At 47.9% G+C, this 17,554-nt stretch overlaps 1 protein-coding gene across 9 annotated transcripts in view; it reads right to left on the bottom strand.

The window, feature by feature from the left end:
• The window catches only part of MAP7D3 (MAP7 domain containing 3), a 133,967-nt gene that overhangs the window by 40,404 nt on the left and 76,009 nt on the right, over positions 1 to 17,554 (bottom strand). For all 9 annotated transcript variants that reach the window (XM_073543533.1, XM_073543532.1, XM_073543536.1 and 6 more), the window contains one exon: positions 495 to 630. In XM_073543533.1, the coding sequence (XP_073399634.1) occupies positions 495 to 630 (136 nt within the window). The remainder of the gene's footprint in view (positions 1 to 494; positions 631 to 17,554) is intronic.

Consider the following 17,554-nt stretch of genomic DNA (forward strand, 5'->3'; position numbering starts at 1 on the left):
AAGGTAAAACCCTGTCACACCAACTCTGAGAAATATAAAAAAATTGAACCGGTGGACAGGCGATTACTGGCCTAATTGGGACCATTACGTTAAGTGCACCATATAATAGGTAGCTAGCAAGAAAGGCACAAAACACAAAGTTACCATCTAGCATTTATCAGAGGGTTATAAGTCCGCTGTATTCACATAATAGGATAGGGCAATAAATACAAACATGTGCCCACTTGGTGTCATCTGTGTAGATTCTGTCCTGTAGATCACTGTCATACTTGCAGTTGCAGGACCATATAACACCCATATGTGCACATATCCTGGGTGCTGTAGCAACAGATCATTGATTCTGCAGATGGAATTACAAATGTGACAGTGAACCGTGCATGCACAGTGAAAGCTTCTCTGTGACTTCACATCGATGTGGGAACAGTTTTTCAGCAGCTTATACATGTTATAACATTCCAGTTAACATGTAGGAAACCCACAACTGACGGAATTACCTTTCTTCTTCCTGTCTTTGAATTCGCTCTTGCTCCTTGATCTCTCTTTGCTCCCGTGCAAGACGGCGCTTCTCAGCTAACATTTTCGCTGCTTCCTCAGCCGTGGTGCTCCCGGATGCAGTCTTGTTACTGGGTTCTAGGGATAAAATCATTTTCTCTAAGGTTTGTAATACTTCTACAAAATGTCACCATTTATCATTTTTAGGGGGAAAAAAGGAGATTTTTGTGTACTCACCGTAAAATCTCTTTCTCTTAGCCTCTAATTGGGGGACACAAGACCTTGGGTGTTATGCTTTCCGTCCACTAGGAGGCGACACTATGCTTAATCTGAAAAAGATTTGGCTCTGGCTCCTCCTCCACAGCATACACCCCTGGGAGGCATCCGCCTTACCTCAGTTTTTGTACCCAAGCAGTAGGAGGAGATAACAAATCCAACATAACCAAGCCTATAAACAAAGGCTACTATGTACAGTTCAAGGAACAATATGAGTACCCAACATAATAACAGCCCGCAAGGGCAACAGGGTGGGAGCTGTGTCCCCCAATTAGAGGCTAAGAGAAAGAGATTTTACGGTGAGTACACAAAAATCTCCTTTACTCTGTCGCCTCATTGGGGGACACAAGACCTTGGGACGTCCCAAAGCAGTCCCTGGGTGGGAAGCAATGGACGAATATTGTGCTGACAGGTCCCTAGACTTGGGACACTGCCGCCGGCAGTACCAGTCTACCCAGACTCGCTTCCACTGAGGACTGAGTATGTACACTGTATTGTTTTGTAAACGTGTGTAAGCTAGTCCATGTGGCCGCTTAACACACGTGTTGTGCTGAAGCCTGGCGTCGAATGGCCCAGGAGGCTCCTACCGCCCGTGTGGAATGTGCCGTGATACCGGCCGGAATAGGAGAATTGTTTAGGCGGTAGGCGTCATGGATGGTGGACCTGATCCACCTGGCAAGGGTAGCTTTTGAAGCCGGTAAACCCCTACAAATGCCTTCTGGAACAAGGAAAAAAAAAGGAATCAGACTTCCGGAAGGGTGGAGTCCTAGACACACACATACGCAATGCCCTGGCAAGGTCAAGCGTATGCCGGGCCCTCTGCACTCTATGAACCGGAGCCGGGCAAAGGGTCGGTAATGAGATGCCCTCATTGAGGTGGAAATCAGACAACCTTTGGAAGGAAGGATGGAACTGTACGGAGAACCACCTTGTCCTGGTGGAAGAATAGGAAAAGCTGTTTGCAGGAGAGCGCTGACAGCTCAGACACCCTGCGTAGCGAGGTGATTGCCACGAGGAAGACCACCTTTTGTGATAAAACTCGAAGTGGAACTTCCTTAAGAGGTTGAAAAAAGGAGGTGCCCGTAGAGCAGTTAGGACCAAATTAAGGTCCCACGTATCCAGTGGACGTCTGTAAGGAGGGACCAATCTGGAGACTCCCTGAAGAAACGTCCTGACTTGAGGTTTGTTAGCAATATGCTTCTGAAAGAGCACTGAAAGCGCTGACACCTGACCCTTAAGCGATCCTAAGGATAGGCCGGCGTCCAGACCTGATTGAAGGAAACCACGAACTTTCGGAAGAGAGTAAGGGAACGGAATTCGCCCGCGAGAGTCGCACCGAGTAAAATACGTTTTCCAGGTACGATAATAAACTTTGGCGAAAGCTGGTTTCCGTGCCCTGATCATGGTTCTAATGACGTCTGGAGCAAACCCTGCCTGGGTTAAAACCCAGGTTTCAAGGACCACGCCGTCAAATTGAGAGTCCCTAAATTCTGGTGGTAGAACAGGCCTTGAGACAGGGGATCGGGACGGTCTGGAAGACACCAAGGGGTGTCTGCTGTAATGCTGAAGGATGTCGGCGTACCATGTACGTCTGGGCCAGTCCGGCGCAATTAGGATGGTCGGAACTCCTTCCTGTTTGATCTTCCTCATGACTCTGGCCATCAGGGGAAGAGGTGGGAAAATGTACAGAAGCTGGAACTGAGTCCAGTCCTGAACCAGGGCATCCGTACCGAGCAACCTCGGATCGCGTGTCCTTGCCATGAAAATGGAGACCTTGGCATTGAGATGAGATGCGATTAGGTCCACGTCCGGAGTCCCCCAGCGATAACAGATCCGACGAAAGATTTTTGGAATGGAGAGACCACCCCCGAGTCCATTTCCTGTCTGATGAGGTAGTCGGTTTCCCAGTTGTCCACACCCGGACTGTGGACCAGTGAGAGTACTGATTTCTTGTTTTCTGCCCAGCGAAGGAGACGCGCCACATCTCTCATTGCCTGGGCACTGCGAGTCCCACCTTGGTGGTTCACATATGCCACTGCCGTGGCATTGCTCGACTGCACTCTGATGTGAGAGGCCTTCAGCAGATGGCAAAAAAAAATTTTTTAGCGCCAGGAAGATAGCTCGTATCTCCAGAATGTTGATGGGCATGGTCGCTTCTATTGGAGACCACGTGCCCTGTGAAGTAGGTGCACTGCACCCCATCCTGTTAGACTCGCATCGGTGGTCAGGACTTTCCATTGACTGGGAAGAAAGAATTTTCCTTTGGCCAGTACGGGTGGTTTGAGCCACCAGTACGGTGATTTCCTGGTTGACTCCGTCAGTCGGAACTCCCTTTCGAGGGAGAAAAGGGTTCCTGTCCTAGGATCTGAGAATGGCTAGTTGAAGAGGTCTGAGGTGGAACTGGTCAAATGGTACCACCTCCATTGCTGCTGCCATCCTGCTAAGGAGTCTCCTGGCAAACCGAAGAGATCGGCAAGGTATGTGTATTAACATGCGAAGTGCACCGCGGATAGCTTGTACCTTGTCCTTGGGAAGGTGTACCAGACCCCTGGAGGTATCGAATAGGATCCCTAGGAAGATCAGTGACTGACTCGGGAGTAGTTGACGACTTCTTAAAGTTGACTAGCCAGCCTAGACGAGTTAGTGTGTCGATCGTGATCGAGACGCTGTCTTCGCAGTCTTTGACAGAAGGTGCCTTGATGAGTAGATCATCGAGACATGGGAGGACCACTATGCCTCTGGAGTGTAGGACATCCATGGTGGCTGCCATAACCTTGGTGAATGTTCTGGGAGCCGTGACCAATCCGAAAGACAAAGCCACGAACTGGTACTGATTCTGCCCTATTGTGAACCTGAGAGATCTTTGATGAGCAGGCGCAGTAGGGATGTGCAGGTATGCCTCTTGTATGTCTATGGAGGCGAGATATTCTCCCTGTTCCATAGCCGCAATGATGGATCGAAGGGACTCCATGCGAAACTGCCGAACTCTTACAAACTTTTTGAGTTGCGTTAGGTCCAGGAATTGGCCGAACGCTGCCTCCTTTCTTTGGGAACCACGAATAGGTTGTAGTAGAGTCCTTGGAATCTCTCGTTTTCGGGAACCCGTATTATGACTCCTGCTTGAAGGAGAGAGAGACACTATTTCCTTGACCCACCTGTCCTCTGTAATAGGCAGCCAGACTTGCTGAAAAATTAAAAATCGACTGCCTACAGGTGGGGTGTCTTCTGTATTTCGTGAGTCATGACGAGGAGAAATTCTGCAATTTCCCTCCTTTGGGCTTTGCCTGGCCTGATGTTGACCGCCAATTCTTGTCCGTCCTCTGTGCTGTCCTTTGGTTGTCCCTGTGAGGAGGAACGGTTGTAATTCCGTGAAGGACGTGAAGCGGCCTAGCCTGAGGAGTTCTGAAAAGACCGGAACTTAGCCTGGTTACGTCGCTTAAACGAACGTTTAGGTTGCGGTTGGGGAAGAAAGGTACTCTTACCCCCCGTGGCATTGGAAATCATCTTGTCTAATTTTTTCCCCGAAAAAAATCTCCCACTGACGTACGGGAGATCCGTAAGAGGCTTGTTTGAAGACGTGTCCGCTTCCCATTCTCACAGCCAGAGGATACGTCTGATTGTAATTACATTCGCTGCTATACCTGCTACGCCTCTTGCAGAATCAAAAGCTGCAAGGCGTATGTAATCTGCCACCACCGCTATCTGAACTAGTTGATCGAACATCTGAGGAGCAGACTTTTGGAGGCTCTCCTGCAATCTTTTGACCCATGCCAGAATGGCAGTGGCTGCCCACGTTGAGGTGACCGCGGGAGCCAGGGAGGCTCCTGCAGCCTCTAAAAATTGAACGAGCCATGCGCTCAACCTGCCAATCTGCTGTATCCTTCAGGGTTGAGCTATCTGGCAGTGAGAGGAGAGACTGTGCTGCAAGCTTAGAGATAGGGGGATCGATTTCTGGTGGAACTGTCCACTTCTTGGTCTTTTTGAGAAAAAAGAGAGTATCTAGCCCTTTTTTACGGTTTTATTTACGGTTGGCGAATTTTTTGGCAGGTTGCGAAAAAAGCTTATCAAGGATGTCCTGAAAGCTTGGGTGATCAGAAAAAAACTTTAGGGACTTCAGGGACCCCTCAAAACAGATTTTATGTTTTGGGGGTTTTTGGGGAGCATCGGATAAAACCAGCACCCGATGAATAGAAGTGATAATGTCCTCAACTAGCGCTGTATTGCTAGGAGGACAAGGAGCCTGAGACTCCTATGTTTCCTTTTCTGATTCGGAGTCACAGATGCCCTCTGAATCCTGCGCATCGCTGAGGCGTTGCCTGGAGGGAAATCTGGACCGCCGCTTTTCCATGCCCGAAGATCTCTGTGGAGATCTGCTGCGCCCGTCTTTGGAACGAGACGGTCTAGGAGACCTAGAATTACGGTGTCTCTGCGTAGAGCGGGACGACCGTAAGCCATGGGAGGACGTAGCTGAACGTGACCTATGGAGCCGTTTACTACTAGCATTGCCAGGGACTGCCTGTCCGCTTATAGCTGGGATATGACCCTGCATAGCCTGAAGCAATGTGGAAGTCAGCGTATCTATGGACTGTGACATAGATGCGGCCCATACCGGCATGTCAGTGGAGTTGAAACAGTGACAGGAGCCTCTTGGGGCACTGACCCAGCATTTTGGGAACAACTCTAGCAGTACGGTGCATGTTGCCACTGGGAAGATTGGCTTTACAGGCTGAACAGACTGAGTAACAGCAGATAAACCTTCCTTCTTTCGGACCTGGAGACCGACATAGTGCACTGAGTGTCGGCAGGTTATTCTGACCAAAAACCTTACTGGGGTGGCTATGCAGAGGAGCGCTATAGGGAACCTATAGGGAGTCTGCGTCCACAGCAGGATAATATCCTGCTGTGCCTTACCCCACCGGTGTGCTCCTAGATCCGGCGCCAGCAGAAAAACTTCGGTTCTGCGCCCCCTGGAGACTGTGCAGCGTTCTTGAGTAATATAGCAGCGCTGCTTTTTTTTTTTTTCTTCTTCTTCTTTCCCTGAGGTAAAGAGGTGGGAGGGAGGAGGGGCGGAGAGCAGAAAAAGGGCGCGCAGCCAGGCAAAACCGCGCCTTCCTGGTTCGATCCGCCCCCTGTATGACGCTGTGCAGCGTCATTATCATCATCCAGGGGGGCAGGCCGGGGGCGGTAACAAGGGCGGCGGCTTCGGCTTAGGCCGAAGCCGCGGTCTAAAGTACAAAATCCTGACCGGGAAGGGCTCCAGAGCGGCGCGGTAGTCCGGAGGGGGGCAGAAAACGAACCAAAACCCCCCCCGGATGAGTGCCATATCGCCCGGACGCCCCTATATACGCAGCGCAGCCCTGTGAAGGGTCTTTTTGACCCCTTTAGAGGGCTGACGCTGCCGCAGGGACAGGAATCCCTGTATACTGTGGCCCAAATATGACAGCCCCCGGCCCCATAGCAGACCACAGCAGTGCTGGGGCTACAATAAAGTTAGCGCTGCGAACGCAGCTCCTACCTGCGGTGTCTCAACCTAACATCCCTAGAGGGGGTTAGGGAGGGCGCTTCACCGCCATCAGGAGGAATTCTTCCTCACCTCAGCCTCAACCCAAAAGGCCCAGGGCCTGGGGAGGGAGGGGGGTTCTCGACCTCAAACCATGCACCCGAAGGGCTGGGGAGGGAGCGACATGGGGAAGAGCCATCTCTACCTCAACCGGGTACCGCTAAAAAGAGGACCGAGGAGGGAGCCATGCCGGGAGTCTCAGAGAGACCCTCTTTTCTTCATCTGTGTCAAGAAGAATCTTCTTATGGTGTGCCTCCTTGCGACACTAAGCAAAAACTGAGGTAAGGCGGATGCCTCCCAGGGGTGTATGCTGTGGAGGAGGAGCCAGAGCCAAATCTTTTTCAGATTAAGCATAGTGTCGCCTCCTAGTGGACGGAAAGCATAACACCCAAGGTCTTGTGTCCCCCAATGAGGCGACAGAGTAAATAAGCTTACTAATTTTTGTTAATTCTTTATTGGTGACTAGTGATGAGCAAATTTGTTCGGAAAACGATCGCCAAACATAAACTCAACACAAATATAGCATAGCACATTCGGATTTGTGATCGGAAACCTGATCAAAATATTATAAAATCGGTAACATTCGGTAAAAAGTGCGGGAAAATATTTGCGTTGCCACAAAAGTGTTTTCAGCACTTTAGTAACGATAATGGTGGTGGTCTCATGAGTGTTTGGCACGTGTTTGATGAGGCGAGGGGGTTTGCAGAGCTTGTAAAAAGTCAGTTTTCTTTTTTCCTAACTTTGTGTGTGCATATTGCGGCTAGCCAATCAGGGAGCAAGAAACTTCCACAATGTCCTGACGCAACGGCTTGTACCATTGGCTGCTGAAATCACATGTCCCTCTCCATATAAATAGCAAACATCTTGCTTTAGCCACATTTTGACACTAATAGCGCAGATAGGCTGCTCCTGACTCTGCCACTGTTATCAGCAAGATTTTAGCTAGTTAGCTAGGCGGTTGTAGATTATAATCAGTAAGATAGTGTAGCTAGTGTCCAGTGTGGTTGCTAAATTTACCTTCCAGCGCTTTTTTTTTGTGGCCATTACTAAGATCCACAGACAAAGACAGCAGGGCACAAGTCTTACAAGTGTGTTGTGCACTGCTTCTATTGTGCTCGAGTACAACATTCTAAATAATATATTTTCACTAGCTAAATGTGAAACAGCCTGTTGTATCCCACCTTGTCATTGTGTCCTCAACCTGGTGGTACAGCTTTTTCTCCGCCACTATCCTGGCCTGGGTGATCTGCTCCAGAAAGCACGTAAGCTGTGTGCTTATTTCCCCCGTACGCACCCCTCTGATCATCGACTTGCATCGATACAGAGGTCTTTTGTCCATGCGTTAACAGGTTGATATGTGATGTGCCGACATGGTGGAATTCCACTCTGCACATGTTGCAGCGACTGGCAACAGCAACGAGCCCTGACGCAGTATGTCATGTCGTATAGCCTGTGGCAATGCAGTACGGACGTGGCAAATATTCCATTTACAGAATGGGCACAGAATAAAGACCTCTGCACCCTTCTACATGGTTTCAAAATGGTTACTAAGATGGTTAGCACTGACGACGCCATCATCAGCATCACTATTCCAGTCATCTATATGCTGGAGCAGACTTTGAATAGCCTGCGGGAGGAGATGGTGGTCCCAGAAGAAGAGGAGGAAGCAGAGGAGGATACGGAAGGGATAACATTGTCTCTAAGTTCAAGACTGTCGTCACACAGGCGGGTGCCATGGGAGGGTGGTTAACTGCAATCGAGGGGGACTGGTGATAACAGACAAACTTATCAAAGGTGAAAAATCCAAGGAACAAATGGAGGAGGCAGAGGTGATGGGCGAGCAACTGTTGGATGAAGAGGATAATCCTCCTCTGTTGTTCATGGTTGGCAAGAGGGCACGGAAAAAATGAGCTTCATTATTACCCAGCCACAAACACAGCATGGGCTTGGACCTCATGGTAGAGTCCGACATATGAGTGCCTTCTTGCTGCACTATCTGCAACATGATCCCCGTATAGTTGTGATTAGGAATAATGCTGACTACTGGGTTGCCACTCTTAGATCCACGTTATAAAACCAAATTTTGCCAGATGATTCCCGCCCTGGAAAGGGACCCGCAAATGCTTAGTATTGAAACACACTTTTACACAACCTTAACCTCTTCGCGACCGCCCACAGTAGATAAACGTTGGCGCTTGCTGGGCTTTGTGCAGCGCCGACGTTTATCTACTGTCGGCGGTTTTGTGCCCCCCGGGACCCCCTCATACCTTATAACGCGGGGATCCTGGTGCACAATGCATGCTGGGACCCCCGACGTCATCGAGACCTGATTGGTTCAGGTCCTGATGACGTCGCGTCACAGCAGCCAATGAGAGAGCTCGCTGGGAAAGCTGCTTGTTTCCCGGCGATCTCCCTCATTATAACGCGACTTCTCCTCTGAGCTCATGCTGACAGATGAGCAGAGGTGAAGCAGCCTTAAGGGGGTTTTACACTAAGCAATATCGCTAGCAATATCGCTAAAACGTCACTGGTTTTGTGACGTTATAGCGATATTGCTAGCGATATCGCTATGTGTGATACTTACCAGCGACCGGCTCCCCCGCTGTCCATCGCTGATCGCGCGAGAATGTCCGGCTCCATTTCTCGTCGTCTGCTTCCTGCTGGGCTTCCTGCTGTGACGACGAGCGACGCTGGATGCGGGCGGGAGGATGCAGGATCGCTGTGTGTGAATGGTAAGTATCGTGTGCTGCGTCGCTGCTGCATCGCTGTGAGATCTTTCTGTATGAAAGCTCACTAGCGATCTTTTAGCGATGCACCAGCGATCCTGACCGGGTCGGATCGCTGGTTGGATCGCTGGTGCATCGCTAAATGTAAAAGGGCCTTTACAGTGTGACTAGATCGCTGCCTGGCACAGCTGATCGCTGCCTGGCACAGCTGTGTCAGGCAGCGATCTTGTCACACAGTAACGCTGCTTCACCTCTGCTCATCTGTCAGTGTGAGATCAGAGGAGAAGTGGCGTTACTATGTGCCGGGCAGCGATCTTGTCACATAGTAACGCTGCTTCTCCTCTGATCATCTGTCAGTGTGAGATCAGAGGAGAAGTGGCGTTACTATGTGCCGGGCAGCGATCTTGTCACATAGTAACGCTGCTTCTCCTCTGATCATCTGCCAGTGTGAGATCAGAGGAGAAGTGGCGTTACTATGAGTCAAAAATACAAAAAATAAAAAACATAAAAATAAAAAAAAAGTAAAGAAAAAAAAAGCAGGTAGGCAGGCTAGGGCTAGGGTTAGGTCTAGGGTTAGGGCTAGGGGTGTGTTGGGGTTAGGGTTGGAATTCGAATTGGGGGTTTCCACTGTTTAGGTACATCAGGGGCTCTGTAAATGCAATATGACGCCCGCAGACCATTCCATCAAAGTCTGCATTCCAGAACGTCACTACTTCCCTTCCGAGCCCCACCGTGTGCCCAAACAGTGGTCCCCCCCCACATGTGGGGTACCAGCGTACTCAGGACAAATTGGACAACAACTCTTAGGGTCCAATTTCTCCTGTTACCCTTGTGAAAATAAAAATTGGGAGCTAAAAGATCATTTTTGTGGAAAAAAAATGATTTTTTTATTTTCACGGCTCTACATTATAAACTTTAGTGAAACACTTGGGGGTTCAAAGTGCTCACCACACATCTAGATAAGTTCCTTGGGGGGGTCTAGTTTCCAAAAAGGGGTCACTTGTGGAGGATTTCCACTGTTTAGGCACATCAGGGGCTCTGCAAACGCGACATGACACCCGCAGACCATTCCATCAAAGTCTGCATTCCAAAACGTCACTACTTCCCTTCCGAGCCCCCCCGTGTGCCCAAACAGTAGTTTTCTTCCACATATGGGGTACCAGTGTACTCAGGACAAATTGGACAACAACTTTTGGGGTCCAATTTCTCCTGTTACCCTTGTGAAAATAAAAAATTGGGGGCTAAAAGATCATGTTTGTGGAACAAAAATGATTTTTTATTTTCATGGCTCTACGTTATAAACTTATGTGAAGCACTTGGGGGTTCAAAGTGCTCACGACACATCTAGATAAGTTCTTTAAGGGGTCTAGTTTCCAAAATGGGGTCACTTGTGGGGGTTTCCACTGTTTAGGCACATTAGGGGCTCTCCAAATGCGACATGGCGTCCTATCTCAATTCCAGCCAATTCTGCATTGAAAAAGTCAAACGGCACTCCTTCCTTTCTGAGCTCTGCCGTGTGCTCAAACAGTGGTTTAGCCCCACATACGGGGTATCGGCGTATTTGGGAGAAATTGCACAAAAAATTTTGTGGTTCATTTTCTGTTTTTACACTTGTGAAAATAAAAAAAATGGTTCTGAAGTAAAATGTTTGTGAAAAAAAGTTAAATGTTTATTTTTTCCTTCCACATTCCATTCATTCATGTGAAGCACCTGAAGGGTTAATAAACTTCTTGAATGTGGTTTTGAGTACATTGAGAGGTGCAGTTTTTAGAATGGTGTCACTTTTGGGTATTTTCTGTCATATTGACCCCCCAAACTCACTTCAAATGTGAGGTGGTCCCTAAAAAAAATGGTGTTGTAAATTTTGTTGTGAAAATGAGAAATCGCTGGTCAACTTTTAACCCTTATAACTTCCTAAAAAAAAAAAAATAATGTTTCCAAAATTGTGCAGATGTAAAGTAGACGTGGGAAATGTTATTTATTAACTATTTTGTGCGATATCACTCTCTGATTTAAGGGCATAAAAATTAAAAGTTTGAAAATTGCAAAATTTTCAAAATTTTTGCCAAATTTCGATTTTTTTTTAACATATAAGCGCAGTTCATATCTAAGAAATTTTACCACTATCCTGAAGTACAATATGTCATGAGAAAACAATGTCAGAATCAGCAGGATCCGTTGAAGCGTTCTAGAGTTATGGCCTCATAAAGTGACACTGGTCAGAATTGAAAAAATTGGCCTGGTCACGAAGGCAAAAACAGGCTCAGGCGCGAAAGGGTTAAGAGAGCTTTCCCTCAAGACAGCAGTGAAGCACACAGCTCTAGACTTCCAACCACTATATCAAATCGTCAACGCCAAAACATTAGCAGCAGCAGTAGTGTACGTGGAAGAAGCAATTTCTGTGAGTCCTTTGACACTTTTTTTTTTTAGACCAACTCGTGCACCAGCTCAACAGAGTCCAAGTCTTACATTGTGGTGAACAAATGGAGAGGATGGTGCAGGAGTATCTAGAACTGAATATCAATACCATCAGGGAGGGTTTGGACCCTTTCACATTTTGGTCTTCCGAAATGGATGAGAAGCCTGAGCTCACATCACATGCCTTGGAGGTTTTATCGTGCCCGGTAGCCAGCGTTCTCTCAGAACATGTCTTCAGCGCTGCTCGTGGTGTCCTGAGGGATATGCACAGCCGGCTGTCCCCTGAAAGTGTAGACCGCCTAACTTTTATTAAGATGAACAAGTCATGGATCGCCAAAGACTTTTGCACCTCAATCGCAGATTGTACAGACTAGGTGATATTGCATTTTTTAGTGTGATGCATTAATGTCACATAACTGCACTCTGTGATATCTTTAGTGTCGCTTCTGTGGCTGCTGCTGATGTTAACACAAATTTGTGAAAATGTGAACAGTCATGGTTGGTCTACATCTGCTGGGTTAGCTGTAGTGGAAGATATCTCGGTCCCAATTATATTATTTCTATTCTCGTGACAGTTATTCCACTTCTGTGGTGTAAGGCCCACATTTTTAAAAATGTGAACACTCCTGGTTGGGTGTCCATCTGCTGAATTGGGTGTAGTGGAAGACCTATCGGTCCCTATTATACTATCTATACTGTGGTGAAATTGATGCCATTTTGGTATTGTCTGCCAATAATTTTTGCAAATGTGAACACTCCTGGTTGGGTCTCCTTCATGCATGTTGCCTGTAGCAGTAGGCTTCAGAGACAGTCAGGTCTCCTCTTCCTTGAGCTCACCTACCTGTGTTACTTTCCTTAAATTTTTCTGACAAAGGTAGTCTACAAAACTGATATTTGTGCCACCTGAGTGTGGCTCAGCCTGAAAGCAGGTAGAGGTGTTGCACGTTCAACTGAAAGCTGTAAATGCTGTCCCAGACCCCTGACACCTCATGCCTGACTGATTGCTGCAGTGCCATGCTACAATTAGTACTGTGGGTGTCTGTCCCTAATTTGATGTGTTTTGGTAGCATTTGGGGCTGTTCTAAGGTGTTGTGCATGCATTTGCTTTTGCCTCCCATTGACCTGAATAGTGTTTGGTAATGTTCGTAGAATATTCGACGAATTAATTGGCAAATATTGCAAATTCTGTGATCGTAATCCGAACCAAACATTGAAATATTCACTCATCTCTTTTGGTAACTAAGTTGTGTTCAAATTACATCAACCAAAGTTATGCTCCCAACTATTTTACATGTTCTGTATCCTACAAAGGTAAAACTGGCTATAAAAATTACATGAGTTCATATTAGACTAGCTGGATCACGCAGGGTTTATGTGTGAACTAAAAGTTGCTTTCTGAAAGTAAGTTTATGGATCCTATGTAGGATTACACTCATGGAGGAAGTACCACCGCCACAAGCAACGGTCCCTGTGTAAGCCAGCAAACAAGAGATCAAGTGACCCAGGAAAGGATCAGAGAGAGCTGGAAACCAGCAATTGGCAAGTATTTTAAGCCAACTACACTACATTACAGGCAAAATTATAGAAAGGTTTAGGGGATACAATTTCTTTTATTTTAAGAGTGGTTCTTTATATGCACCAAAGCTAATATAAAATTACCTTCATTAGACCGTAACCATCAGGTGCATCTTGTCGTACATACAAGCGTTTTGCTGCAGTCTCTTTTCTGCCTATTCCTGTTTAATCTTCCTCTATCGTATTGCAGTTCTCAGGTTTCCACTTATAGTATGAAATTAAAATGCCTCAATAACCAGTATTACTTTGTATTGATGTGCATGGAATAAAAGATGGTGTACAGAGTGCTGCACATCGAAGTGGACACACCAGGTTCAAATGAGACCAGGACGCCGTCTGTGGTTCACGTATGTGTAAGCTGCTAATGAGGTTACCTGAGATTTAACAATAGGCTTATCCTTCCTTTGCATAAACTGTACAATGCACCTTCTGTGACAATGCAATCTCATGAGCACGAACTGCGACACTGATGATTCAATGGAAACACTTGTGCTTTAGAGTTTAACAGCAATCACGTCATAAACTAGCAGGTTTCCAGCCTCTTTCATGAAAAACCTGCCTAACAATGCATAGAGACACAATAACTATCAATGCATATAAAGGAAACAGGGATTTTTGTGATAACTCACCGTAAAGTCCTTTTCTCCAAGATGCTCATTGGGGGACACAGACCATTGGGGGACACAGACCATGGGTGTTATGCTGTGGCAAATAGGAGGCTGACACAAAGTTGAGACAAAAACAGTTAGCTCCTCCTCCGCAGCATACACCTTCCTGCTGGCCCCAAATGAAACAGTTCGGTGCAAAAGCAGTAGGAGATCATTAATATATTAGAGTACAATCGCCAACCTCATATCAGACTATAAACCACTGAATGGAAGGACAAGAAGCAGAAGCCGTCAGGCTAACAGGGTGGGTGCTGTCCCCCCCCCCCAATGAGCGTCTCGGAGAAAAGGATTTTACGGTGAGTTATTACAAAAATCCCTGTTTCTCCTTCGCCTCATTGGGGACATGGGTGGGCAACAATATAACAGATAAAGCCCATGTAGTGGCTGAGTAAAGGTGCCCTACCACCTGTTGCAGAGTATCTGCCGAGGACCGTACTTTGGAAGTCTGAGTATTAGTAGTGCTTCAAGAATGTGAAAATGCTGAGCCAAAACGCAGCATTGCAGACTTGCTTGGTCGGCATGAGTGACCGAATGGCCCAGAGGGCGGACATCGACCACGTAGAATACGCCCTAATCCCTACTGGGATGGGCCGCTTCTAAAGTAGTATAACTCCTGAATAGCCAAATTAATTTCTTTGGCCATTGTGACCATGAACTGGCTTACAAGAGAGTGCCGTCCTCAGGACATACGTCCTGAGAGCCGTCATTGCATGCAGGGCGTACGTAACTACCTCCATCTGAAGTACCAGTGTCGGGCAAGACAAAATCTTTGTTAAAATAGAAGGGTCAGCCAACACTGGAAAAAAGGGGCGGAAATGATCTGAGGACAATCGTATCCAGGTTGGGACGCAAAGAGAGAAAAAACAAATGAGCGAAACAGGACATGGCTGTCAGCTCCAAGCGTTGCATAATAATTGACACTGCGACAAGAAGGGTGACTTCCCAAGACAGAACTGCCCGCGAGACATCCTGGAACGGGTTGAAAGGCGTCTCTTAAAGCGCAACCAGGACCGAATTAACGTTCCAGGCTTCTAACGGACTTTTGTAGGGGAGTACCCCTGGGAAATCCTGAGAAAGAAAGTATGAATTATGTCTTGGAAGCAATCCTGCGCTTAAACAGAGACAGGTAGAACCGAGATCTGTCCCTTGAGGGAGGTGAGCGTCACGAACCTGAGTCCAAGTCAGTCTGGAGAAAACTCTCAAAAGAACTGGAGCGGTGAAGATGCGAAGAGAACGACCGTGGTCCTAACAGCATGAGACAGAAGGCGTTCAGGAGAGGTGAAAGATGCACCCTGACATCGCCCTCTGGGCACCAACCAGCGTGGAGACCCCTGAGGGAGAGTAGATTAGAGCCCCGGCTTTGAAAGCCAGCTCGTTAAACACCAGCTTGTGCGATCTGGTGATCTATTGGACGTTAGTAGAGCATGTCTGGACGATGCAACAGTCACCTGTTGATCTGTAGTAACTGAATACCACGTCCGGCGAGATCAATCCTGAATGCCTAGGGAGACTGGAAACGGCCACTACCTCTGTTTACGTGATGACCGTTGCCAGGAAAGGAAGATGAAACTGGTGCCACGGAGTAACCAGTCATGCCCCCCCTATGGCGTTTTGGATATAGAGACCGGGCTCAGACTGCCGAGTATCTTAGCCTTCAGTCTTGAAGCCATCAGATCCCCATTCGGGTTCTCCTAACGAAGGCAGTCCTGTTAAAAACGTCCTCCGTGGTGCATACCAACAACCGTGGAGATATGTTATTGATTCGAATGGAGTGATACACGAGTAGATACTGGAGCGAGTGCCGGTAACCTGGATCACTTGAAACACAAGGATATACAAAAAGACTGCTCTCCAACCAAGGAGGCTGGTATCGACAGCCACCACTGGTGATTAGATTAGAAGATAAATCTTTCTCCTTGGTATAGAGGGAGAACCTCAATGTCCACCGTCTGTGAGGCTATCTGACGTGCGGGGGGGAGCGGCACCGCCGCCGAGGAGAGAAGTCTTCTGGCGCCGACTGCCAGAAGAGAATACAGTTAATTGAAGAGGATCACTTCAATTGTTACTGCAATCTCTCCCCACCCCGTACCTCACGGCAATCCAGAGGACAAAGGAGATGAGTGCCAAAGAGTGTGAACTGAAGAAGATGTTGTTCACGATAAAGGTAAGAACCGAATGGAGGGATTCCATTCGTGGATGGTGTACCTTGGCCAAGATCCAGCGAGGGTCCTACAGATCCGTCCCTTCTGGGAAGCATGGACAGATTGAATAGGAGTAGGCGATCACTAAATTCTGTAGCATCGAATAATGGTTCCGTCCTGATGCCGTATATCTATGGCTCGGAAAAAGCCCTTCTTCCACCGCTATGACAAAGCATCCAGGACCGCAACGCCACAGGAGAGTGCAGCGCACGAATGGGGCGTGTTTGCGCATGAGTCAGCGCTACCAACTTGTTAGGCGTCGAGGTTCCCCCACTGCACAGGGGGAATCTCAAGCCACGTCATCTGCGGTCTTCCATTCTTCTGCGGCCGCAGAGATTCCTGCTCAGCAGAGACGTCAGTCACAGAGTCTTGCCCAGGCTAATGCTAGGCGTCTGGTTCCAAGATCTTTGGAAGACGTGAAGGAAAAAAAACATTTTGTAGAGAGACGATAAGAAAAAAGGAATCTTTGTATCCAGATGACCCAGGCTTTGGGCTCGTTCGATACGAACACCATACAAAAAAAGGAGACTTCACAAACCAGAAATAGGCGGCCGTCCGTAATGCTGTGTGTCGACGGCTTATGCTGGAAATCACTGGGTGAAAAACCGTCAGGGACCTATCTCTCTCAGGTCCAGACACTTTGGGGAGGACCCTTACATTGCTGGCTTGACCCATGGGAAGACTAGGATCCCTTGCCGATGGGAGCGCCGGATATATGCGAGAGGACCAATATCAGATTTGCTGCCGAAGGCAATGGGGAAGATGCTCTACTCCCTGCTGGGGAAGACATTTGTCCTTCCTTTTATGGCCTTGAGTTCCTTCTGTGGGTGCCGCCCTCCCTCCATTCCGTGAGCTATAATGCCTTATTGAGTGTGATGGCATTTGCCGCTGTGGTGCAGCAGGCCGCATGTGAAAAGGGTGTCCAGCTAAAAAGAGAGCTGGTTTTGAGGCTCACAGAACGGAACGAATCAGGCTCCCGTCTGTCGGTCGGTGGGACCTTTAATTGACTATCAACCTGGCCTGGATGACCCAGGGATTCAACCTAATGTTTCCGCTAACCAGCTGAAAGCAAGGGGGATTCCTCCATTCCGGAGGCTTCTGATTTGGTTATCCCATCGCTCCCTTAGCCGGTCAACTATGCCGCGGGCCACCCGGAGTGTGGCAAATGCTGTACTATGGGGTATAGTTCACCGGAAGAATGGTACGATTCGGAACAGACCAGGCATTAACCCTCATAAAACTGTGTGAGTGCCATTAAAAAGACAAATCTTCCAGTTTTTGTTTTTTCTTTCCTTTTCATCTTTAGAGAATCCAAAATCCAGGCAAAACATTAAACTGATACACAGAGTCCTGTACTCTGTAAACCTGTTGTGAAGGGGAAGCGAGATTCAGAGCATACGGACATTTAAGCCGTAGTTGGTCGAATAGCGTACTGTGAGCCCTTTCTCTACATGTCTACGCATCTGTAGACTGCCTGCGTCTGATAATGGACAGCTGCTGTGATCCTGTGAATGCTCCGATGCACAGAGGGATCGAGGATAACCTGTGCCAGAGATGAGGGGGAGTTCATAAGTTGGGCCCGGTGTTGACGGAGTCTAACACTGGCATGGTGAGATGGCCTATGGATCTCCACGAAAC

This window comes from Dendrobates tinctorius, unplaced genomic scaffold (genome assembly GCF_039654945.1).
Source record: "Dendrobates tinctorius isolate UK_male_01 unplaced genomic scaffold, ASM3965494v1 ptg000133l, whole genome shotgun sequence".
Lineage (NCBI taxonomy): Eukaryota > Metazoa > Chordata > Amphibia > Anura > Dendrobatidae > Dendrobates > Dendrobates tinctorius.